Source organism: Piliocolobus tephrosceles, chromosome 7, assembly GCF_002776525.5.
Source record: "Piliocolobus tephrosceles isolate RC106 chromosome 7, ASM277652v3, whole genome shotgun sequence".
Taxonomy (NCBI): Eukaryota; Metazoa; Chordata; class Mammalia; order Primates; family Cercopithecidae; genus Piliocolobus; species Piliocolobus tephrosceles.
In genome coordinates, this window is record NC_045440.1 from 127,232,402 (window position 1) to 127,259,313 (window position 26,912).

Below are 26,912 nucleotides of genomic sequence, written 5' to 3' on the forward strand. Positions count from 1 at the left end.
CTGCTGAGAACATGCAACCTGCTGAGAACCCGCAACCTGCTGAGAACCTGCAACCTGCTGAGAACCCGCAACCTGCTGAGAACATGCAACCTGCTGAGAACATGCAACCTGCTGAGAACCCGCAACCTGCTGAGAACATGCAACCTGCTCTCAGCTGCCCAACCACCTTCCCCCAGGGCGGGCAGAGAGGAGCTCCCTGCTCAGGGCTGGAGACCTCGCTGATGAATCACAATAACAACAGTATCTGCGAAACATTTGAGGGCTCAGAGAGCTTTATCAGCCAGTCCTCAAGATCGCTGAAAAACCCTCAAGATCTGTTGAACCTGAGAAGATGAAGCATTTTCCCCAAATATTCAGCTAGGAAGGACTGAAATACAGGGCTGTTATCTCTAGGACCGGAGAATTTGTCATCTAAATCGGGATGCTTTTCAGTGCGGAAGGGGGCACTATTAGCAATTGCAGAGGACAACAGGAATAAAGAGGATTGTCATGGGAAGACTGACGGCCTATATCGTCACTTCAGTTATCTCACTAAATCCTGGAAGGGACACACGTGAGGAAGAATGCAGGTGTGTAGAAGGCGAAATACATGGAATTCTTACTGGCATCTGTTTTTGCTTTTTTTGAGACAGGGTCTCACTCTGTCACCCAGGCTGGAGTGCAGTGGTGCAATCATGGCTCACTGCAGCCTCGACCTCCTGGGCTCAGATGATCCTCCCATCTCAGCCTCCCAAAGTGCTGGGATTATAGGCGTGAGCCACCACGACCCCCAGCCTGGCATCTATTCTGACAAGCACTTGTCTTCCTCTTTTCTTTGAGCACCCTCTTTTCACAAAAGAATTAACAATCTTCTCCCTGCCTCCCTCTGACAATGTGGTTTAACAGGATAAATGGTCAAGGATGGGCATCAGCCTACCTAGAGTAGTTAATGCCCCAACTTAAACCAAAGACCTTCACATGGAGTGACAGCCTAGGATAGCTCAGATTGGAGGCCCATAGGCCAGCTGGCATTTCAAGGACACGAACTATAGCATAGGGTGGGCAGCTCCCCAGCAGTGTGGTATGATGGCAAGGAACACAGCCACAGCAGCTTTGTGACCTTGGAAATGTACTTAATTCCACCAGCTGTCAGTTTTCAGCTCCAGAAAATGGAGACAGTACAAGACTGACCTCGCAGGGTTATTCGGAGAATTAAATGTGACAATCCTTGTCAATACTGAGCATAGTGCTTGACATATTTTAAATGGTCAACAAATGCTTATTATCATTAATCTCCCATGCTGAAAAACTTTTCTAAGAGGAGGGAAATAGACTATTTCTCAAATGAAGCTCTGAGCTTTTGGCCTGGGAGAAAAACCCGGAATATTTTTGTCCAAAGCCCTGGGATCTGCAGTCCTACAAGGGGGCTGTGATATTATGCTTCTACCCCACAGTGGCTGTTCCAGCCAACACTGCATCTTGTGAAGGCAGGTCTGTGGTCAGTACTCTATGGTGTGGAGTCACCTAAAAACTGGAAATATATTTTCAGGCCAGGTAGGCATGATATACAACTGCAGAGAAGAAAAATCCCAGCTTCCCACTCTTACAAGCCGCAGGCGTTACAACAAATCCTTGTGTGTTTACATTCTGTCTGGACAGAGTAGCAGGCTCGGGATAGCTCAGCTCTACTCCTGGTTTTCCTGCTAACTCTGTGTTACCATGGGATGTTTATTCTTTTTGGAGGTCAACTGACATGGGGCTGAGATTGGATCATATCTAACATCTTCTAGCTTTGCGATGTTGGGATTCTAGATCATCTCTTTGGCAGTCTCAGCTCTCTGAAACACAGCTGAGAACCAGAAAGTAAGCAAATGATTGGCAAATGAAGTATCACAAAGTTTTGTGCTAGAACATGCCCATTTAAGTTTTAACAGGATCCCTAGGCTTTCACTTTGAACCCATTTACTCTTCTTTAGACTAAAGATTAAGAAGCATTGTATCCGAGTTTTCTTTCTTTCTTTCCTTCTTCCTCTCTTTCTTTCCTTCTTCCTCTCTTTCTTTCTTTCTCTCTCTCTTTCTTTTTCTTTCTTTTCTTCCCTTCTTTCCCTTCCTCCCCTCCTCCCTTTCTCTTTTTTTATTTTCTTTTCTTTCTTTCCTTTCCACAGGGTCTCACTCTATCACCCAGGCTGGAGTGCAGTGGTGCAATCACAGCTCACCGAGGCCTCAACTTCTTGGGCTTATGCAACCCTCCAGGCTCAGCCTCCTGAGTAGCAGGGACTACGGGCATGTACCATCATACCCAGCTAATTTTTTATTTTTGGTAGAGATGAAGATCTCAACTGGTCTCAAACTCCTGGGCTCAAGCGATCCTCCTGCCTTGGCCTCCCAAAGTGTTGGGTTTACAGGTGTGAGCCACCCTGCCTGGCCTGACTTTTCATATTGGTAGGGTGAATATGTCTTGGGAGGGTACTGGAATTAGGGATGTTGACAGGGATAAAAATGCAGCTTCAGACCAGGCACGGTGGCTCATGCCTGTAATCCTAGCACTTTGGAAGGCAGATGTGGGCAGATCACGAGGTCTCAGGAATTTGAGACTAGCCTAACCAAAATTAAAATAGAAAAATTTTACTAAAAACACAAAACTGGCCGGGCGCGGTGGCTCAAGCCTGTAATCCCAGCACTTTGGGAGGCCGAGACGGGTGGATCACGAGGTCAGGAGATCGAGACCATCCTGGCTAACACGGTGAAACCCCATCTCTACTGAAATACAAAAAATTAGCCAGGCGAGGTGGCGGGCGCCTGTAGTCCCAGCTACTCGGGAGGCTGAGGCAGGAGAATGGCATAAACCCGGGAGGCGGAGCTTGCAGTGAGCTGAGATCCGGCCACTGCCCTCCAGCCTGGGCGACAGAGCGAGACTCCGTCTCAAAAAAATAAAAAAAATAAAAAAAAATAAAAACACAAAACTTAGCCAGGTGTGGTGGCACGTGACTGTAATCCCAGCTACTCAGGAGGCTGAGGCAGGAGAATCGCTTGAACCTGGGAGGCAGAGGTTGCAGTGAGCCAAGATTACGCCACTACACTCCAGCCTGGGCAACAGAGTGAGACTCCATCTCAAAAAAACAAAACAAAACAAAACAAAATTCAGCTTCATGCATTCAATTAAATGCAATTGAACTGAAGATGCACTTATTTTCATCAAAAATTACATTGATGAGCCTAAGAGTAAGGAGAGGAGCAGGAAAAGCACAAAAGCACAGCCATTTGGGCCATTTAGTGTATGAGCAAATAGCTCTACTTCTGGCACTGGCTCCTCCTCCAGGAATGGATACTGTTCTTGAAGTCAGAAGACTTGGATGTGAGTCCTGGTTCTCTGTCTTTTTTTTTAGATGTGTGTTGTTGTAAAATGGAAACAATCATAGTTGTCATAGCTTTCCTGTATTGGTACATACAGGCATTATCCTGACTGGTTCTCCCAGCAACCTGAGAAGGGAGCTAAGTTGTCATCTTCTTTCTATCTATGAAAAGACCAAGGCCTGAAGCAATTGTTACCTGCTCAATATCAAATAAATAGGAAAACCCATCTTCATCTTTCTATATATCTATTTACACATACAGTGATTGAAACGGTAAAAGTTTGATAAATACAAATGAGAATACAGCATAATAATTGATATTCATTTTGCATAATGATAATTCTAATGACATTAAGGTTAAGTTGTGTTCATTATATATTAATAAAGAAATAAGAAAGCCTAATGCATACTTGAAGACTTCTTTATATAACATTATTTTCAACAATAAAAAGAATGAAAGAAAAGACAGAAAATGTAAAGAAAAAAAGGTGTTGATAGCTTAATGAAATGGAGGGTTTTTTTTTTTGTAGTTTTCTGTAACAATCACTTATGAAAAATTCCTGTATAAAGACTCACTTGCGGAAACTGATTTTCAAATTACTGATCTATCTACACATGTACAGTTAGTCCAAATTAAGTGAAAAAAACACTAGGGTCTTAACAGAAAAATGAAGTCAATTTAAGAAATAATGAGTTTAAGAGTACTGATTTTACAGGCTATTGAGTTAACAAAGCAATTTCAGTTTTTCTGAACTCCATTAATGCTTTTAAGTGGTGATTTCAGTTTTCCTCCTGGGCTGACTCAATAAAGCTATAAAGATATTCTGCATGGCCATGGGGACATGAGGAAGCCGAGACAGCTGAGGCCACGGCTGGGTGCGCGCTTGCTGACTACCCCTGGAATCACCTTGCCGTACGTTGCCTTGTACTTTTGCTTGATTTGTTGCCTCTCATCTGATGTCCTGCCCGATAAGATTTCAATGATGGCTGCTTCATTGGTTCCTAAAATGCAGGAGAAACAAACAAAGCCACAGTGAGCAAGAAACAAGATGGAAGTTTATTTTAGTCCAGGGTGAGGAAGCCAGGACTCACAGTTTAAAGGTGGTCGGAGGCATCTGTGAACCCAATGGACCCTTAGCTTTGATACCTTGTGCTGAAAACTGTATTCTTTTCACTCACTTAGTCAAATAGCCATTGAGGCCTCACAGTGCATGGCACACAGTGCTAGGCACTGTGGTGCAAAGAGGAACGAGTATGGCCAGTTCCTTAATTGTATTCCTAGGGAAATGAAAACATTTATCCACCCAACACTTGTATGTGAATGTTCATGGTAGCATTACTCATAATAGCTCAAACATGGAACAGCCCCAATGTTCATCACCTGAATATGAATAAAGAAAATGTGGAATATCCATACAACGGAATGCTATTTGGTCAGAAAAAGGAATAAATGACGGATAGATGTTATAACATGGATGAACCTTAAGAACGTCATGCTAAGTGAAAGAAGTCAATCATAGCAGATCACATGTTATATGATTCCATTCACATGAAAGTCCAGAATAGTAGAATATACAGAGGCTGGAACTATCCTAGTGGCTGGGGTGGGTGGGCTGCCTAGGGGGATGGTAGCTGGAGTCTAGGGCTACTTTTTGAAGTGATGAAAATGTTCTAAAATCGACTATGGTGGCGGTTGCACATATCTGTGAGTATAATAAAAACTATTGAATTAAACACTTTAAATGGATGAATCATATGGTACATGAATTATATCTCAATAAAAATGTTTTTAAAAACAACAAGGAAAAAGATGGCCTGTTCCTTGGCCTCTGGGTGCTTACAATTGCATGAACAAGATTAAGATATAGGCTCAAACTGTTACAATATTAACCCCACCCATACATTTGTTAATCTCAGGAGAGAAGTCTTGATTGAAACCATGAAGGAAGGTTGCCCCTTTTAACTCCTATTACCTTTAAATTATGCTATTTTTTAAAAGCTTTTTTCCCCCGATGCTCAAAGTAATACAAGCTCATGGCAGCAATTTGATCAGTACTGAAAACTATAGTGAATAAGAAACAAGGGGAGAATATCCTTGTTTGAACGAGAAACCAGGATCAGAAAGATGACCCAGGTATTTCCAGTGTGGGAATGAGAAAGACTGTTTTACCATCAAGCCCCACATTAGATTTATTCAGGCTGGATTCAAATCATGGCTCCACCCTGTACTGACTGCATGACATTGGGCAAGTGATTTGTCTTGCTAAGTCTCAGTTTTCCCACCTGTAAGATGAGGGTAATAGTATACAATAGAATAGAAATAGAATATACATGAGAATGAAATGCGAGAATCCAAGTGTGGGTCCAGTCTGTGGTGGTCCAGAGAGTGCATGTGGGAAACCTGGGACACCAGGGGATGTAAATGACCACGCGCCTGGCACTGCCTCACATCCATGCAGGGTGTGCACAGGGACCAGCCTCCATGAACTGCTCACCCCAGTGATCAAGCTCACTGGGATCAAGGCACAGCAGTCAGCAATCATGGGAGCTGGAGGAAACATCAGAGACTACCTAGTCCAAGCTCTTACTTACAGATGAGGAAGCTGAGGCACAACACGGTGCCTCTTCTCGGTTCCTGCATGTACCTGACTGTTCTGCAGCATTTGAATTCTGCAGTTGGGAGTTCTTTTTTTTTTTTTTTTTTTTGAGACAGGGTCTGTCTATGTCACCTAGGCTAGAGTGCAGTGGCATGATCACTGCAACCTGCACCTCCTGGGTTCAAATAATTCTCCTGCCTCAGCCTCCCGAGTAACTGGGATTACAGGCACCCACCACTACGCCTGGCTAATTTTTGTATTTTTAGTAGAGATGGGGTTTCACCAAGTTGGTCAGGCTGGTCTCAAACTCCTGGCCTCTGGTGATCCACCTGCCTCAGCCTCTCAAAGTGCTAGGAGCACAGGCATGAGCTGCTGCACCCAGCCTGCGGTTGACAATTCTTTGCGTGAAACACCTTCCTAGATGGCTTTGTACCTCCTTTCTCAGTCCTTTCTTTCTCCTCTCCATCACCTCCCTCTCAGTGTTCTTGATTGGCCTTTATTCTTCTGCTGGCTTTTTAAACTCGGTTTTCAGTTCTCCTCTCTAATAGAGTCACTCCTTTCCCAGGCGACTCGCCCTTTTACTGATGACTCCAAGATCAGCGCCTCTAGCCCTAATCTCTCGTCTGAGTTCAGATCTTATTTCCAGCTGCCTGTAGCCAGCTTCCTACAGCTCTCCCAAGGCATTTCAACTTCCACTGTAGCTTAAACTGAACTCATTTTGTCTATCCTTAAATCCATTCTCCATACTGTTCCTTTGTCTCAGCGCATGGCATCAGCTGGATTAGAGAAAATCCAAAGTCACCTTTGAGGGTCCACCTGTCTTTTTTACTCTCAAATATTACAAAGTCCTGCCTGTCTCACCTACGAGACAACCCTTTCACCTGTTCCTTTTCTTCATTCCTACTGTCACTGCCTAACAGGCCCTAAGTGTTTTTAGCCCCCACCCCGATACAGGCTCTGATCTTTGCAGTCCACCCTGGGAAGCTCGCATGTGTTCATTTCACGCCATACTTTAAATACCTTTTTTTTTTTTTGAGACGGAGTCTCGCTCTATCGCCCAGGCTGGAGTGCAGTGGCCGGATCTCAGCTCACTGCAAGCTCCGTCTCCCAGGTTTATGCCATTCTCCTGCCTCAGCCTCCCAAGTAGCTGGGACTACAGGCGCCTGCCACCTCGCCCGGCTAGTTTTTTGTATTTTTTAGTAGAGACGGGGTTTCACGGTGTTAGCCAGGATGGTCTCGATCTCCTGACCTCGTGATCCACCCGTCTCGGCCTCCCAAAGTGCTGGGATTACAGGCTTGAGCCACCGCGCCCGGCCTTAAATACTTTTAATGATTCCTCTTGACTCCTAGAATTACATCAGAATCCCTTATGGTGGCATTGAGACTTCCTGCAGTTTGGTGTCATGCTTCTCTTCTAGATCCATCTCTGCACACAGCAGCCCAAGGCTTACTCACCTACTCTCAGCCACACTTGTTAAGTTTCTGCTTCCTCTGTTTTGGCACAGCACACTATTTACATGTATATTTCTAGGATCATTGCAGTGATTATCTAAGACTGCAGTACTGACATTCTGAGCCTGACGCCTGGGCTCTAGAGAGTGACCACTAAATGGCAGTGTGTGCTGTTATGGTGCCACTCACTGCTGTCTTGCTCTGATTGGTGGGTGGACCTAGATAATGGCTGCCACCCAGCTGAGCCATCAGGATCCTGAAGGAACCAGATCGTGCAAATGCATTTTGATGCATTTTGATAGAAGGTTTGAGAGCAGGAAAAATCTAGGCCATGGGGATGGGAAATGAATGGAGGGAACCTAGCTGGAGATGGGGAAGAGAAAAAAAGGGAGCCCTGGCAAAAAAAAATGTGAGCTGTTTAACCCTCCCTCCGCGCCAGCACCAGCCCTCAGAGTCACCTTTGGAAAGACAGAGAGGGGACTTAGAAAGACAGGCCTGAGCAGGGGTCTGATGTGACAACTGTGTTCCAAACCTTTGGGTCCTTGGACCATTCACTTAACCTCAAAGAGCATTTTCACCTCCACAGCTCCGGGAACATTTAGCTGTTTGGTTCCTATTGGAGAAACAGAATTCTAGGAGGAGCTCACTTGCAAAAATAGCAGGAGTGAGTTGCCTGCCTGGTGCTGGCTTGGTTTCAACACTGGGATTCACGTTGTCCTCCTTCATTTCCTCCCAGAGCTTTGCCTCCATCTTGGGGATCCAATTGCTCATTCTATGACACTATTATGACTTTTTTAAAAAAACTTTTGAGTGTCAGAAATCTCACTTCAAAAGGGATTTCTTTTTCTTGTAAATATCTCTTGAACCTACCTCTTTCTTTCCATTCAGGCCACTCCTGCCCCAGATGAGGGCCTCTGCCTCTCAGGCCTGGATCCTGGCAGATGCCAAGCCCGGAAGGAGCCTTTCTGCCCACCGGAGCCCCAGTTACTGTACTGGGCCCGCGAGGAAGCTGGGGCTCATGCCTGGCTCTCCCTTTTCCCTCACCCCACATTCATTCAGACTAAGGTCTCTCCATTCCACCTCCTTAGTGCCTCTTAGATGCACCCGCTTCTCTCCATCCTCATCTCCACCCCATCGCTCAGCACAACTACAGATACCGCCCACATGCAGGTTCCTCTGTTGCTCTCACTTTTTCCAGTTGGCATTCACTGCCTCCAGAACAACCGTTCTGAAGTGTACATTGGCCTGCTCACCCCTCTGCTTCAAACCCTTCAGTATAGGGCCTCTCAAATGCAGAATGAGGCTTCAACTCTGCAGTGGGGCCTATGGGGCCTTTTGGCTGCTCAAAGCCTTGTCCTCCTACCTGTCCTCCCCCAGGCTACTTTCCACCCATCTCGTAGATGATTTGCAGCTCCTAGAACAAACACCACTTTCTTTCTCGCCTCTGGGTCTTTGCATGGGCTCTTCCCCTCAACCAGAACACGCTGATCCTCACCTCCGCTCCCACTTCGCCTTCAGGTCTCAGCTCCCTGCACACTCCTGGACAGAGGAGGCATCCCGCCCTCTGTGTCTCTCATGCTGCCTGCTCTTCCTGTCGCTGCCAGGACACACTGCAAGTTCCACGGGAGCAGAGTGTTCTGTTCACCACGGTATTCCCACAGAAGGCTGTCAGTATTTATCAGATGACTTGCTGAATGAACGGATGCTTAAACATGTGCACATGCGAATGAATGAATGGATGAATGAGGAAGTTTGCATGTCATCACGACAGAACCTTGTCTCTGAAGTGGTGTAAGTTGTAAGTGATACTCAGATGGGTCTGCGTAGTGGGGACCAATAGAAATCCTCCATACTCTGATGCCACATGCAGCCCACATCTGGATAATCAGGAAAATGAAATTAATATTAAAAATAATAGTGCCGGGTGCGGTGGCTCACGCCTGTAATCCCAGCACTTTGGGAGGCTGAGGCGGGTGGATCACAAGGTCAGGAGATTGAGACCATCCTGGCTAACACAGGGAAACCCCGTCTCTACTAAATATACAAAAAATTAGCCGGGCTTGGTGGCGGGCGCCTGTAGTCCCAGCTACTTGGGAGGCTGAGACAGGAGAATGGCGTAAACCCGGGAGGCGGAGCTTGCAGTGAGTCGAGACCGCGCCACTGCACTCCAGCCTGGGCGACAGAGCGAGACTCTGTCTCGGAAAAAAAAAAAAAATAATAATAATCATAATAGTGTTTTTTAGACATTCTTTCTGGGAAAGGTTTAAAAAAAGAGAGAAACCAACCCAAATGCCCATCAATGATAGACTGGATAAAGAAAATGTGGCACATATACACCATGGAATACTGTGCAGCTATGCAGCCATAAAAAAGAATGAGTTCACATCCTTTGCAGGGACATAGATGAAGCTGGAAACCATCATTCTCAGAAAACTAACACAGGAACAGAAAACCAAACACCGCATGTTCTCACTCATAAGTGGGAGTTGAACAATGAGAACACATGGACACCGGGAGGGGAACATCATACACCAGGGCCTGTCAGGGGGTCGGGGTCTAGGGGAGGGAGAACATTAGGAGAAATACCTAATGTAGATGACGGGTTGACGGGTGCAGCAAACCACTATGGCACGTGTATACCTACATAACAAACCTAAACGTTCTGCACATGGATCCCGGAACTTAAAGTATAATAATAATAATAAAAAAAAACTAATAAAAGTCTATGAAATTTTAAAGTTAAAAAAAAAAAGGCAAGAAACCAGATTGCAAAACAGTCCTGAGATGGCCCAACAACAACCTGGAGGTCGGGGAAGGCCATGAAAACAACACTGGGTTTCCCCCAAGTCCTTTGAGTCCAGTCTCAGGTTGATCCGGGCAGTGTTTCTACTACCCAGTCACTGAACAATGACCTCACTTTACATTTCACAATATGTGTATCATATAAGCAGCGCTGCTGAATGATTTCCTGTAAATACTTACAATGGTTTGAGGCACCAGGGCCAGTCCCCAGTGGTTCTGGGAAAGGCTTTTTTAAAAACGAGAAAAGAAGGACCCACACACTGGACGCTGTAATTTCACAGCAGAGGTCAAAGCCGGGGCAATAATCAGCCTCAGGAAGTGCCTCTGGGCCTCCTTGGTTTTGCTTTTCCCAGAAACTTTCTGGGAAGATACCGAGTCACATTTCAGCAAGAAGGGGGCTCCAGACAGGGTGGGAAGGCCCCGGGCCCGTGGGGTAGAACAGTGATCAGGGCTGTGGTGGAGGCTCAGCTTTCCCTTGGGCTCCAGTGCCAGCCCAGCCTGCCTCGCTGGGCCCAGGAGGCTGCAGCCCCCACTCTGGTGCTGGAGGGTCACCCTCTTCTGCTAGCTCTGCTGGGCCGCGCTGTCCCTCCTTTCTCCTTTGGAAATGGGAGTGCAGGGAAGACAGATGAAGTAATGAATGGGCACAGTCCTGCCTGCCCGAGCAAGTCACTGCTTCCCGCTTGTCCACTGTCTCAGTGTACGGAGGGGAGGCTGCTGATTCAATGACCACAAACTTGGTGGCTTAAAACAACAGCAGCCTATTCCCGCACAGCTCTGGAGGGTGGAAGTCTGAAATTCTGGCATCAGCAGGCCCACAGTCCCTCCAGCACCCCTGGGGCGGAGTCTGTTTTTGCCCCTCCTGGCTTCTGCCGGGAACCCTTAGCATTCTCAGGTTTGTGGCCGTATCTCTCTAGTCTCTGTCTCCATCTGCCCATGGCCTTCTCTGTGTGTCTCCTCCTCTGTCTCTCCTAAGGACACTTGTCATTAGATTTAGGGCTCACCCAGGTAATTCAGGATAATCTCATCTCAGGATCCTTAACTTAATTATATCTGCAAAGACCTTTTTTCCAAACAGACATGTTTACAGGTTCTGGGGGCATATATTTTTGGGGAGCCCCCATTCAACCCAGTTCACCCTCGGTGATGGAGAACAAGGACGTGACTAGTCAACGCTCATACTGATCTTACTGGCTTTGTGCAGATTTTGGATCCCAGCATATTGTTCCAAAGGAGGCTATCCACATACAACGAGGGCCAATGAGGTGCTGGGCTCTGCGATGCCTCCTTTATCCGTCTCCATGTGAGGAGACATTGTCAGCCTCATTTTGTAGATGAGAACACAGGTTGCACATTCACTCTCTCTCCCTCCCTCTCTTCCTCTCTCTTCTTTCTTCTTTCTCTCTCTTCCTCCTTCTCTTCTTTCTCTCCTTCACTCTCTCCCTCCCTCTCTCTTCTCTCTCTCTCTTCTCTCTCCCTATCTTCTTTCTTTTTCTCCCTCCTTCTTTCTCTTCCTCCCCCCATTCTCTAGCTCTGATTTATTCAAGAATTCTTAACCTATTTATGCCTGAGGTTGCAGTTTTTTGAATTTTTGCAATCAGACCTCGGCAATGACCTTGAGCAGTAGGATATAAATAATTCCCATATGCTTAGTGTTCCAATAATGGAACACTAGACATAATATGTAGGGTTTTAATATGTAGCCATCCCTTGTACTACTTTCCTACCAGATCTTCCCAATCCCAACTCCTGCAGACTTCTCAACATTTCTTGGGCAAGGCAACTATTCTATGGCTAGATAAGTTTCATATATGTATGTGTGTGTGTATATACATATGTGTGTGTGTGTGTGTGTGTATTTGAGATTGTGTCTCACCTTGTCACCCAGGCTAGAGTACAGTGGTGCCATCTCAGCTCACTGCAATCTCCACCTCCCAGGTTCAAGCGATTCTCCTGCTTCAGCCTCCCAAGTAGCTGGGACTACAGGTGCGCACCACCATACCTGGCCAATTTTTATATTTTTAGTAGAGACAGGGTTTCACCATGTTGGCCAGGCTGGTCTCAAACTCCTGATCTCAGGTGATCTGCCTGCCTTGGCTTCCCAAAGTACTGAGATTACAGGTGTGTAATTACAGGTGTGAGCCACTGCGCCCAGCCAAGTTTCTTATATTAAAGCAAAATATGTCTCCTTGGAACTTCTACCATAGATCCAAGTTTTATTCCTCTGGAGCTGTACAACAAATTTGTGCCCATATTTATTCTACCATGACACCCATTCTAGGAAAGTAAATCTCTACTAATCTACTTCTATGTAAAAAATCTATCACTTGTTTTTGTAAAACATTATGCCAAGTAAAAGAAGCCACATAGTGTATGATTCTATTTATATGAAATGTCTAGAATAGGCAAATCAGTGGAGACAGGAAACCGATTAGTGATTGCTCGGAGCTGAAGAGTGGGAGGGGCTGCTAATAGGTGTGAGGTTTCTTTCTCAGGGATGAAATGTTCTGGAATTAGTGGGGATGGTCACAAAATCCTGTGTATATACTAAAACTCTGAATTGCATGCTGCAAAAGAGTGCATTTTATGGTATTCAAATTATATCTCAATAAGCAAAAAATTAATTTAATAAAACATTCTGTGGACTGAGATTATTCCTACCTGTTGTCAGTGACACTGAGCAATGTCTTCTCAGTCTATCCCCACCCCCTCCAGGACTGCAGCCATGTAGCTGAGATGCCCTAGCTAGGATGTCTCTAAATTGCTGGCATTTGGAGTGAGTGACAAGAATAGGTTCAATCCCCGTGTTCCCCAATTAATGGCTTGGTAACTTTGTCTGTCTTACTTAAAATGTCAGGTCCTCAGTTTCCTCAGCTGGAGAATGGATTTTTGTAAGAATTTGATGAGATTTTGTATATAAAGTGATTAGCCCAATGCCTGAAAGTTTAACAGTTTCTCAATAAATGTAAAAAAGAAAATTTGGGAAATTAGTCCACTTTGCCCCTTGACCCCTTTGTCCCCTTCAATGATTTCACTTGCTTGTTGTTCTGGAACTCCTGATCAGCAAACCTGGGGTCAATCAATTTCTCCAGTCCTACCTTCAAGGATACAGGGAAAAATCACACAACCATGTGGGCTGGAGCCATGAGAAACCGTGATCTCCCTACTCAGTGCCCTCAGTGCGTATCAGCAGTCTTCTCTTGGTTGTCTCCCACTTCTCTACTACTCAAGGGCTATTCCAAGCCACCACTCAAGCCCCATATTCCATTGTCAAACCCTTCTCTTCAGCAGACAAACTCACCTCCCACTCACTGAGCCATGTCAGGTTACCAGGCATGGGTGCCTTCAATTTCTGCCCTGACAACACCTATGAAGGCGTCTACTCCAGCTGTCAGTCTCAGCGCCTTCCCTCCCCGTCCTGTTTAAGGGAAATCCTTCCATCTGTGCTTTGGATCTCACCCTCTTCCAGGCTTCTGGGACTAGACCTTGTGTTGTGAGTGGCTTTCTTGGATCTCAGGGCCTCTCTTCATGGCCCTAGACCTAGATGCTCTCTCCCTCATCCCACCCTGGTCCCTGGTCTATCTTAGTTTTGACTTCTTGTGGAGTCCCCAACTCTGACCCTTAGGATGTAAACACCTTCTCCATTTTCAACCCCTGATGCTTGATCTTGGCCAGTTACTCACTTGATCTAGTTCTTTTTTCTTTTTCTTTTCTTTTCTTTCTTTCTTTTTTTTTTTTTTTTTTTGAGGTGGAGTCTCTCTCTGTCTCCCAGGCTGGAGTGCAGTGGCGCAATCTCGGCTCACTGCAACCTCCGACTCCCTGGTTCAAGTGATTCTCCTGCCTCAGCCTCCTGAGTAGCTGGGGATTACTGGCACCTGCCACCAACCCCAGCTAATTTTTGTATTTTTAGTAGAGATGGGGATTCGCCATGTTGGCCAGGACGGTCTCGATCTCCTCACCTCATGATCCGCCTGCCTCGGCCTCCCAAAGTACTGGGATTACAGGTGTGAGCCACCGCACCCGACCGATCTACTTTTACTTGTTGCTTCCAGGTCCCTAATCCAGCTCTCATCAGACTCAATTCCCCACCATCTCCTAGGGAAGGGATCAGAGGGGTTTAGATCATACCAGGTGATATGGTTTGGCTGTGTCCTCACCGAAATCTCATCTTGAATCGTAGCTCCTATAATTCACACATGTTGTGAGAGGGACCTGGTGGGAGATAATTGAATCATGGGGGCGGTTTCCCTCATGCTGTTCTCACAGTAGTAAGTCTCACGAGATCAGATGGTTTTAAAAGGGGAAACTCCTTTCACTTGGGTCTAATCCTCTCTTTCCTGCTGCCATGTAAGAAGGCCCTCGCTCGGCCGGGTGCGGTGGCTCAAGCCTGTAATCCCAGCACTTTGGGAGGCCGAGACGGGCGGATCACGAGGTCAGGAGATGGAGACCATCCTGGCTAACACTGTGAAACCCCGTCTCTACTAAAAAATACAAAAAACTAGCCGGGCGAGGTGGCGGGCGCCTGTAGTCCCAGCTACTCGGGAGGCTGAGGCAGGAGAATGGCGTAAACCCGGGAGGCGGAGCTTGCAGTGAGCTGAGATCCGGCCACTGCACTCCAGCCCGGGCGACAGGGCGCGCCGTCGTCTCAAAAAAAAAAAAAAAAAAAAAAAAAAAAGAAGTCCCTCGCTCTTCCTTCGTTTTCTGCCATGCTTGTGAGGCCTTCTCAGCCATGTGGAACTGGGAGTCCGTTAAACTCTTTTTCTTTATAAATTACCCTGTCTCAGGTAAGTCTTTATTAGCAGCATGAGAACAGACTAATACACCAGGATTGCATGAACTGCGCTTCTCATGAAGTTTCTCTCACCTCAAGGTCAAATTAAATGTCACAATATCCAACTCCTAGCTGTTATATAGAATCCTGAAAAGTCATACGATCCTACTATAATTTTGCAAACCTTAATAAAGAGGTCAGTGGAAGTGATTGACTTGCGTTAGCTTGGAATACACAAGATAGTGAGATGTCAGCTTCCTAACATCATGGGAAAGTTGGACATGAGACCAAGTTTAATCAACTTCAGAAGTAAATTAGCAACAAAATGTCTCTCATACCCATTCCTTTGCAGGCTTTGTTCAGCTTTTTGGCATCTCGATCCACATCAAAACCCTGAGGACTGCTCGCTTTAGCCTGGAGAAAATAATTGAAAAGGTGAGATGACAATATAGACATTCCTAAATGATCTCTGGCTAAAATCAGTAGCAAACTGGAGGACCAAACAGTCATCCTAACCAGGGACCAGCTGTCACTTCACACACTGGTACATGCGGACGTCAGCTGGGGAGACTCTGGCCCCAGAGAGGTGGCTGGTACTCCTTGGGGCCAGCTGGCCTTGGATGACCAGGAGAATGGGCCCCTCTGTCCTCAAGGACAGTCATCCTGGCCAGCTCTGCAATGAGTGATTTTCATATCAACCCCACCTTTGTGTGTCTGCCTCTGAAACAAAGAATAATACTCTGGGCCAGTGTACTGGAGTGCTGGTTCTTCCCCTTTGCCGTGAAACACAGTTATGTCTAAGGAATAGGTCAGAAGCTAAGGGTTCTAGGACCTTATTACAGGTTCATTTGGTGACTTGGATCTTTGCCATCCATACAATGAGAGACATGTATTTGGTTTGTTGGAGATACTATAGGAACAAGTAAAAGCACAGTTCTGGTTTTAGTGCTCCTTGGAAAGGTAAGGTCCTGTTTATATATTGTACTGAGCTGTTTCCCATACTTCAGTCATTGGCACAATACATGCAGTATTGCATCCACAGTTACCTATGTCTAAATAATAAGCAAATTACTATTTGCTTATAATTATTATTTGCTTATTTTCCTTTCAATTGACAATTGTTTTTTCTTAAAGTTATCTTAAAAAGGAAATCTTTGTTAGCACAAAAATGGAAACCCAGTATTGCTTGCATAAATGGAAGGTAACCACAAATATAAACACGTAACTATTAAAAACTGCAATTAACCTGTGAGGTTCATTGTAGTTATGCAGCTGGTAGCTAGGAACACGCTGAGTTTCCTGTCTTTGCCTTTTCTAACGGAGCTTCTCCTAAGTGATATGTGTCCATATATTTTCTTTTTTTTCTTTCTTTTTTTCGAGACAGAGTCTCACTGTGTCACCCAGCCTGGAGTGAAGTGGTGCGATCTCAGCTCACTGCAACCTCCACCTCCTGGGTTCAAGTGATTCTCAAGCCTTAGCCTCCCCAGTAGCTGGGATTATAGGTGCACGCCACCACACCTGGCTAATTTTTTTTGTATTTTTAGTAGAGACGGGGTTTTGTCATGTTTCCTAGGCTGGTCTCGAACTCCGGAGCTCAGGCAATCTGCCTGCCTCAGCCTCCCAAAGTGCTGGGATTACAGGCGTGAGCCACCACACCTGGCATGTCCATACAATTTCCATTCTTCAGTGAAGGCTGGTTTAAGTGCTACTGGCAGTACCACCATGGTTCAGTTCTCCCCGCTTTCATTTCCTTTGGCACCCAGTGGAAGTGAACAGTAAACCACATGCAACTCACTGGGTATGTTGCCTTTCTCTGCATGGTATCCTTGTTTTCCTTATTTCCCCTTTCCCCATTGTGTGGCCTCATTGGGGCTGTTTGTCATGATGCTTGAGCCCCTTTGTCCTGCTCTTGGTCACCAATGTGGGCACATGCCCTGTGACTCTGGCGATCAGGATTGGTTCAGGAGTGAAGATGTAATCCAAGCAGGATTAGAGTCAATTGGAGTCTTTCCCTTGGTTGATACATAGATACTGAGAGAGATACACGTCTGCCTCCTACTGGGTCTGCTAGAGTGAAAGTGCGTGAGTCTAGGGCTGTTAGTGGCCATTTTGTCCACTACACAAAGGGAGAGAGAGAAAGAAACACATTGTACAAATCCTTAGACACAGCAGCGCCTGTGTCCTTGGGTTTCCCAGTTTCATTAACTAGCAAACTTCCTTGGTCTAAGTTAATATGAGTTGGGTTTCCATCCTTGTGACCAAAGTGTCCTGGCTAATATCTGTGGACTGAAGGCGAGCTGCCTTGGGACTTTGGTTGATGGAGAATAATAGAATCCTAGAGCTGAAAGGATCATCAGAGCCACCTATCACCTCCCTGCCTTTTGGAACGTGAGGGCATGCCCCATCTTGCAGCATCTGTTCCTGAAACAAGCCAGGAAGGGGACTGATATTGTTGTATACCTGCTGTATGCCAGGCAGTTTATAGACCTTTCTTTATTATGCATAGGGAAGAGTGGGCATTACTAGTCTGCCTTCCAGGTAAGGAAACCTGGGTTCAGGCAGGTTAGATAATTTGTTTGAGGTCTGGCAGGATGCAGGACTGAACCCAGCTCAATTTGTCTCCTAAAGCCTGTGCTCTGTGCAGTGCACAATGCTGCCTCACATTCTATGACTAGAGCTTCCATGATCTGACAGAGGGGACGGATGACGCTGGAGTTGCAGAATGATACCTCCTGTTTTCCTTATTCAAATATTTTGTGAGATATAAGAAAGCTATTTGGTGCTTTTGAAGGCTTGTTGGCAGGACCAGTTCCATAATTTGCTGAGCTTAGTACAAAATGAAAGTGCAGGGTTCCTTGCTCAAAAATTACCAAGAATTTCAATACGGTAACATCAGAGTATTAAGCCAAGCACAGGACCCTTCTGAGCATGGGGCCCTATGCAGTTGCAGAGGCTGTACACTTATAAGGGCCACCCTACTTTTGATCAAGTTCTGAAGGAGCTGGTCCTCTGAGCGTGGAAGTAGCAACTTCAAAATAGTAATGGCTTCTTTGCTTTTCATCCAAAGTATTATGGAGTGCCCAGGAAGTGAGGTAGAATTGAATCAGGGCAACAGAAATCTCTTATCACTCGGCTAATTCATAAGCTGTTCTCTATGTCCTGTTAGCCTCATCAGTGCAGAGAATGTTGTGGGACACATGATCTGTCCCACTTCACAACTAATGCGCTGAAACAGAGATGCAGGGCTCTGCAAATGGCTATGCGTGTTATGCCCTGCCTGAGGCCCTGGCTGAGGGGCTGGGGCAGGACTGAGTTGGGGGCACGCTTGCCAAGCCTGGTGCTGGCAGGACTGCTTCCCCTCAATGGTCACTTTTTTCTCATTTGCACAAAGAAGCTGTGAGGGCTTGCAGAGACTGTGTGGAGACTTGTCTAAGATCACCTGGCCAGGCAGTGGTTGAGTGGGAGCCAAGGCTAGAACCAGATTTTCTGATTCTGGCAGATCTAAATGACGTGCCTGCCCCTGATCCCCTTCCTGTTTTAGGGAGGCCATTCCATGATACAAATATCATAGAGTTGTAGGAGCTGAGGGGTAAGACAAAAGAATGTTCTCAATATGCCCAAGACCAAAAAACCCAAATAACTCTGATATCTGGGAGGTGCAGCAGGAGAGTGTTGAGTCATGTGTTATGACTGACGATAACATTGGGACTTAATTTTTCCTTTTTTAAAAAATTTTTTGAGACAGGGTCTCACTCTGTTGCCCAAGCTGGAGTGTAGTGTTGCAATTTCTGTTCCCTGCAGCTTCTGCCTCCCAGGTTCAAGCGATTCTCCTGCCTCAGCCACCCAAGCAGCTGGGATTACAGGCATGTGCCATCACACCTGGCTAATTTTGTATTTTTGGTAGAGATGGGGTTTCACCATGTTGCCCAGGCTGGTCTCAAACTCCTGAGCTCAAGCCATCCACCCACCTTGGCCTCCCAACGTGCTAGGATTACAGGCGTGAGCCACTGCAACAGGCCTTCTTTTTTTTCTTAACAAATAATGTGGGGTAGGACTCTCTGTCAGAGGCACTACCATCAGCAGGGCAGGTTGAGGTCCCAGTGCCCTGAATCCCTGCGGGAACCACTGTTAGCCATGTTGGTTATCTTTCCTAATCTGCTTGAGAAGATAATTCAGGCTTGTTCCTTGTAACAGCAAGATATTTGATGTCGAAGTGAAAGAATCACGTGATGTGGTTTTAAAAGAAAGAGAAAAAGCAAACAGTCTGTTTGGCGTTGTCCCCTCATTGTGGTGGGGGCTGCCTCCACAATGGCTGTATTCATCAGCGATGCTCAGTGCTGATAGAACGGGTGTCCTATGGCTTGTTCCCAGGAGCCGGGTACCGAAATTCTTCTCGGGAAGGTATATGGAATGGACAATCCACGTCCATTGTTCATTGTTAATGGGATAGACAGCTGATGATGGGGCCTCAGGCCTGTTTGCCTATCCGGAGATTTAGTTTTTGAAACCTGAAGCAACTAAGCAGAACTTCTGCATACAGTGAGAATGCAAATCAGATCCACAATGGGCTGCAGGGGACTCCAGGATGGGGTCAGACATGCTTGTGAGGCTTTAGGAGACCACACGGATATTCCACTTGTTTTCAACTACGAGACATTGTAGAGCCAGGGCAACATTCCTTATTTTGTTTTCTTTCAATTTGTTCATATTTTGACAGTGCTTGCACTGGGCTTTGAGCCCACGGGAAGCCTGGTTTGAATGCAGATCTGCCTCTTAGCAGCTGCGTGAACTTGGGCCATTAACCTCTAAGCCACCATCTCCTCATCTGTAAAATGGGAGCAGTCTCTGCGTTGCAAGCCTTGAGGCTTACGTGAAATAACTTTTCAAATGCCAGAAAACAGGGAGCTAGAGAAATGTTAGTCCTTTCCCTGCCTCTTTGGGTCATTTGTTGGCTTTTTGCCTTGTGATATTTATAAGATTTCATAAAAGTGATATTCATGCAGATTTCAATTCTACATATTTAGATTTAACAGGTTTGGAAGGTATGTATGTGAAGATAGATACACACACACGTACCATATGTAGATATTAGTTTTCTAATTCATATATGTTGATCTCAGATGGATAGATATATCTCCCAAACTTGTCAAATATTTATCTTATAATGCCCCAGCAACATCATATTTATAATAGGTGGCCACTGAAAATATAATAATAGTAAAGTTGAAGAATGTGGCTTTATTGTCAAGTAAATTTGAGTCCCAGCCCAACTGCTTATTAGCTGTGTGACTTTGGGCAAGTTACAGAACCTCTCTGTGCTGTACTTTCTTCATGGTTGTAAGGGAGATGGCTGCGCTCTAGTCGGCAGTAGACCAAGGCGACTTTCCGAGGCAGCGTGTCTCCGTGGGTTTGGAGTGCAGACGCACAACTCCACACGTTATGTAACCACACCACGTGAGGCGCATTAAGTAACCACTCACATGCACTGGTGCTTGGCTCGGAGCAATTATTGTCTGTAAAAGGTACAATTACGCTGCTACCGCTGTACCTGTGGCTGGGGGCTCACGCCCAGGCTCACACCCAGGCTCGCTTGCACCCAGAGAAAGAGTGAAGCCGTGTTGAAACTCCCTGCGATTCCTCGAGTGTTTTTCCAGCTAACCGCCACCCCGCTGACTTTTTTCGGATCCCAGTTAGAACCTAACAATGGTAAATGGGGATAATAATAGTGCCTACCACGTAAGGTTCCTGGAGGAATTCAAGTTATTCATGCCAAGCATCTAAAACAAGCCCAGCTGACAGCACAGGCTTAGTAAATGCAAACAATTGATATTTGTTAAAGGCAAATCAGCAATAAACTTTCCAGAATATTTCAAACCCCTTTCCTGCTTGAGGAGTTTTCACCTTGTAAATGGCACTCTAAAGATCAATTTCTCATTGGTCACCTGCAGCTTGGATCTGAAGTTCCAGATGTATATTTTACACCAGGCAGTCACGCTGTGGAGTCCAGGTGGCCTGGCATGATGTCCCAGCGTCACACCTTGTTAGCTGTCTCCTTTGACGAGTGTGATAATTCACACCTCATTGGGTGTGAGACTCTTCGTGGGATACCACTCTGGTGAGGTGCTGGCCATCATGCCTGGACCTCGGGTCCAAAATGGAAGCAAGTTTTGTCAGCTCTATGAAAGGCACTGCCTGGTGCGTGAGTAAGGCAGCCCTGGTGCTGGGCGGACTTCCTCTTTGGTTTTTTCTTCCTTCTGGTAGGTCTACATGTCCTTCTCTGTGTATCTACGTTCCTGTGTTCCCTCCTCTAAAACAAGGACATGAATGATCCATTTTTCTCAAAGGAGGAAGCATAGAAAATAAACTGAGATGCTCTGATCCTAGGAAGCGGTGTCACCTTGGCAGAAAGAATGCAGAAAACAGCCACGCTGAGAAATGACTCAGGGATGTTCCTGCTGCAACAGACCAGATTGCCCAGGAGGGAGGTCAGCTCTTCTGAATCAAGATTCTGATACCCCCAGCCAGAAGCACCAGAATGAAAAACAGACGCCTCATCAAATGCCTTCTGTCCCAGTCCAATTCAAGGAAGTCTTAACTCTTATAATAGAAATGGAACATTCTAGGAACATCTTCCAGGTCGCAGCAAACTCTGGGGATGGAATGTGTGAAGGAGTTTGCTGAGGGATATGATTTGCAAATTGGTTGCTCTGTGTATTATATAGTAACCAGCATCTTCCAGAACACAGCCAGAAAGACACTCATTTAAGTACATTCATACTTGTCAGTCCTTGTGTCCTGGTTTTCGACTTCAGTAACTTCAAGACTGGACAATAAGAATAGATTGTCTCATGAGAGGCATGTGAATTAATTAAGAAATATGTTGCAGGCAAATTAGACTCTGAATTATTTTTCTCTCTCTTTTTCTTCTTTCTTCTTCTCTTCTGTCCTCCCTTATCTTCTTTAAACAAACAAGTATTAAAATCTATTGTATGCTAAGCACTACCCCAGTCGAGGTGGACTCCATGATCTATGAAGCATAGTCCCTGTTCGAGGGAAATAAACGTGTAAATGACACATGACAATTGCATTATGATACAGTAAGCACTTCTGGGTGCCAATAGCTGAGAGGAGAAAGGAATTTTTATGGAGGAGTTGATATTAGTGCTGGTTCTCAAAGGGCAGTAGGAATTAGGCAAGCAATTAAATAAAGACAGAGGTGGAGGTGGAAGGAAGACGTGCCAGGGAGAGACGCCAGCCTGATGCGTTGGGAGTCTGTGTACTTGTGTGCTTACTATGACCTACCAGTGTGCTAACATGATTGCATCTAATCATGACATAATAGTCCACATAGTGTGGACTTGGGAGTCAGACCTACTCTGTTCAATTGCTGTTTTGCCCTTTGCTGGTTGTACCACCTTGGGTAAGCTGATTCACGTCTCTGAGCCTTAGTTGTCTCATCTTTAAAGTGGAGATGCGCCTGCCCATGGGGTGGTATGAGGTGTAGATGTATTCGTGTCTGGGATGTGGTAGCACAGTACTGGATTACAGTAAGCACTCAGGTGGTGGCACGTAGGAGGTGGGATGCTGGGTGACATAGGATGTAAGGGTCATTTGTAAACTCTGAAAGTACTATCAAAATGCAATGGGAGTGGCATTTGGACTGTTTAATATTTCCTGTGCAGTTCCTCAGAAGCCTTGGCTGGCTGCACTCTGCTCAGTAAATATTTGACAATGGTTACTTGATATCTGGGCTGTGAGGCAGGAGGGCCCCTGGGAAGAGCCAGGGAGCAGAGGGCAGAGGGCTCGCTGTACACTGATCTACAGAGAGCTGCTGTTTGAGCTGGCATGAAATGATATTAAATACCAGGGCCAAGATTAGAACCAGGTAGTGGCCTGGGCTTGTTAAGCACGAGCAAAATGGAGGCAGGTGAAGGGGGGGTGGTGCTGGAGAGAGCACACCTGACTCTCCTCAGTTTAAGCTGTTACCATTGCCACTGTTGGTTAATGCCACCTTGCACCAATATTGGTGATTCTGATTAAGCTTGCCTTGTATAGTTTTTTTTTCCAAAATCCCTGAAAAATATTTTAAACATCTTTACTGAGGTATAATTGCTGTAAAATATATTGTATATTTAATTATACAATTTGGTGAATTTGGACATAGGCATACTCTCACAACACCATCACCACCATCAAGGTAATAAATATTTCATCAGCTATGAAAATCTCCTTATGTCCCCTTGTGTGTGTGTGTGTTAAGAACACTTAACTTGACATCAACCCATTAAACAAATAATACTTTGTATCTAAAAAATTTTGTAGCAAGAGGGACTCACTATGTTGCCCAGTCTGGTCTTGAACTCCTGACCTCAAGCAATCCTCCTGCCTCATGCAGTCCTTCAGTCTTGGCCTCCGTAAGTGTTAGGATTACAGGCATGAGCCACTGCACTTGACCTTAACAATTTTTTAAGTGCATAATAAAGTATAGGGTACAATTTGCTGTACCCCAGATCTCTAGAGTGAATTCATCTTGCATAACCAAAACTTTGTACCAGTTGAAGAGTGCTTCATTTCCCCTCCCTCTGGCCCCCGGTAAGTACAGTTCTATTCTTTACTTCTATGAGTTTGACTATTTTAGGTACCTCATGTAAGTAGAATCATGCAGTATTTATTTTTCTGGCTCATTTCACGTACCATAATGTTCTCCAGGTTTGTTCAAGTTGTCACAAATGGCAGAATTTCCTTCCTTTTTGAGGCTGAATAATATTTCATTGTAAACTTGCCTTGTATAGATCTTAAGAACACTACAGAGTTAGGGAAACTGAGTCCAGTTTGGGGAAGGGTCTTCTTTGAGGTCACACAAGTTCTACCTCCTTTCTCACAGACATCTACCTTTGAACCAGGCATGGGGCTATTTTTCCCTCCATATCTTTTCCAAGGCTGTTTTCCCATCTGAAAGATGGTAATAATAGTACCCACCTCGTATGGGTTGTTAGGAGAATATGGATCAAGAGCGTTTGGCAGGATATTCAACACGTGGCGAGTGCTGAGTGTTATTTTTATTCCTTTCTTCCATCTTGACCTGATTCCTGTTGAGTGTTGAGTGAGTCCTTTGCATGGTGCTTTGTGTAGTGCCTTTAAAATTGGAAGTTTACTATAGGAAGCTCAAAATGTCTGTTTACATAAGCTTGTCCTAGATTAGAAATCACTTTGTACTCATAGATAAAGAGTAGCAGGGGCTAAAGGTCGAAGAGAGATGTATGGGAGGAAAACTCCAAATTGAGAATGACAGCAACATATAGAGCACTTAATATGTGCCAGGCGTGGGTCCAGACAGTTTACAAATAACAACGCATTTAATTCTCCCAGCAACCCTATGGGGTAGGTATTATTACCTCCTATTTTGCAGATGAGAAAAACCAAGGCACACAAGTATGATGAGATAAGGATTCAAACCCATGCAGTCTGGATTCAGAAACTCTACTATTGACTTCTCATTAATCGATTCTGGGGGTTATTGTCTAAATAATTATTTTTTAAAAAATTAAATAATAGAAAAGCTCGGCCAGGTAGGGTGGCTCATGCTCGTGATTCCAGCACTTTGGGAAGCCGAGGTAGGAGGATTGCTTGAGACCAGGAGTTTAAGACCAGCCTGAGCAACATAATGAGACCCTGTCTCTACCAAAATTTTAAAAATTTAACTTGTTATGGTGGTATGTGCCTGTAGTCCCAGCTACTTGGGAGGCTGAGGCTGAAGCAGGAGAATAATTGAGGCCAGGAAGTGGAGGTTGCAGTGAGCCATGGTTGCGCTACTGCACTCCAGCCTGGGTGACAGAGCGAGACCCTGTCTCAGAAAGAAAGAGAGAGAGAGAGAGAAGGGGAGGAAGGAAGGAAGGAGGGAGGGAGGGAGGGAGGGAAGGAAGGAAGGAAGGAAGAAAGAGAGAGAGAAAGAAAGGGAAGAAGGGAAGGGAAAGGGGAATGGAGGAAGGGAGGGAGGAAGGAAGGAAGAAAGGAAGAAAGAGAAAGAAAGAAAGAAAAGCTCAGTTCAACTCTTAGAATGATAGTCTTTTACAGAAACACTAGTTGAGACCTGAGACTTGTCCAGTGACCAGGGAGGGAAGCCAAGAACCTCTTGCATGACTGTCAGATCAATAAATATTCTTGATGATGAGAAAATAGAAAGTAAAATGAAAACGAAGTGACAACTATTTGCAAGGCAAAACAGCCATCTCCCAGTGAGCAAAGTGTGTATGCAGGAGAGGCACTATTGTCAAATTCTGCTCCCAATATTCCTTCCTCTGCTAATGGAATCATGTTTTCTGCCTCTCATTTGTAAACTGGGACTAACACCTGCCCACCCTGAAGAATCTCAGGAAGATTAAATAAGACAATGTCAGAGTGCTGGACAGGGAGGTTTCATTATGATGAGTCAGGACTTGCAGGGGAGGAAGTGGACCTTCTGCCCTTAGAAAGCTTCTTCCTTCTCCTCTTCTCCTCATTTCACACCCAGTCTTCCAGTTCTCCCTTTCCTAAAGTATCTTTCCCTTCAACTAGAGGAGGGATCATAGCTAAAGGACTACAGTGTGCCAGGGGGCTGAATTTTAGCAGACACATTTTGGAGACTGAAAAGACATGAAGCCAGTGGGACAGCCAAGGTTTCCAATATGCTTGCTTACTTATGGGTGCCTGCTTTCCGGCTGGATAAATTGCCAAATATATTTATAGGTAAAATATCACTTCTCCTTGCTTGACAGAATCTATGCAAATGGATTGCTGAGTTGTTTGATTCCCAACAGGTCCATCAGTGTGAGGCAGGGGAGGAAAAAGGGGGGATGCTGCAAGTAGATTCCTCCCTGTAACTTCCTGAGTCCTCGGAGGACCAAAGAAACTTGAGATTGACAGCACAGAGCCTCTTGACCCTCCTTTTTTTTTAAACACTTGGTTTCCATTGATTCCATTGGCAACAGTGGAGAATGTTTCTACTTAAGCAAATAAGCTGGAGCCTCCCCTTTCTGAAACTATTCCTGATCCTCTTGGAAGAATCGAATTCTTCCAGTGGTGTGCTGAAGCTGATTGCCCAGGACAGAGGGGTTCCCTGGAATGTGAGTCTTTAAGTGCTAAAACTGGGACAGTTCCAGGTAAACCAGGATGGTTGGCTGTGCTAGCTGGAGCTGACTTTACAAGCTGGCAAGAGCCAATTGTGTGATCTCTTCCCAACTCTGCTCAGTGAGATCATGCCAGTAACTTGAAATCAGTCACGGCGAAAGTATTTACACCATGGAAATTGGCAAGCACCACAAATTAGGTTTTTCTTTTCTCCTAGAGAGCTGGAGGTGAGACATTTTCTAGCATACCACTGACTTTCTCTTTTGTGCTACACTCCATTCTAGAGTCTTCAATCAGATCCTTTTACAGGTACATTATCATGCTTTTTTATTAGTCTATTTCCTTCCCTAGACTGTAAGCCTTTTGGAGGCTAGGTCTATGTCATGTTCATTCTCATATCCCCAGCACCTAGCACAATGCCTAACACATTGTAAGTACTTGGTAAATGGTCTCTTCCTTTCCATGGGAGGAGGAATCTTCTTCCTTTGTATGTTACAGAATACACTGAATGCCTTTCCCTTTGCATCCTGGTCTTGCACCCAGTTTGTATTAATGTCAGAGTCAGTGGCAGTAGTAGGGACAGAAGAATGGAACAGGAAACTTATTTGGCTGGAAATCTTGAGCTGAGAATAGTGTCAAGCCTTCTAGGGTGACGAAGCAGAGAGAATGAAAAGAGGAATAGGAGATTTAACCAAGGTGTCTGGGAGGGCTCAATCATACCTCAGCTGGAGAAATAACGGGAATCACAAATGAAAGTGAAGTCCTAAGACCTTTGGGTGTGAAACAGTTTGAGCTGAATAGAGTTTGGGGCTCTTAGAATTCAATACCAAATGGAGGAAATAATGGACTCTGAGG

The 26,912-nt window shown here is 45.3% G+C and overlaps 1 protein-coding gene across 2 annotated transcripts in view; it reads right to left on the reverse strand.

Moving 5' to 3' along the window:
- Nucleotides 1-26,912, reverse strand: part of ANXA13 (annexin A13) — a 58,119-nt gene that overhangs the window by 18,217 nt on the left and 12,990 nt on the right. For both annotated transcript variants that reach the window (XM_023223044.1, XM_023223039.2), the window contains 2 exons: nt 15,290-15,365; nt 4,240-4,334 (listed from right to left, as the gene is read on the reverse strand). In XM_023223044.1, the coding sequence (XP_023078812.1) occupies nt 4,240-4,334; nt 15,290-15,365 (171 nt within the window). The remainder of the gene's footprint in view (nt 1-4,239; nt 4,335-15,289; nt 15,366-26,912) is intronic.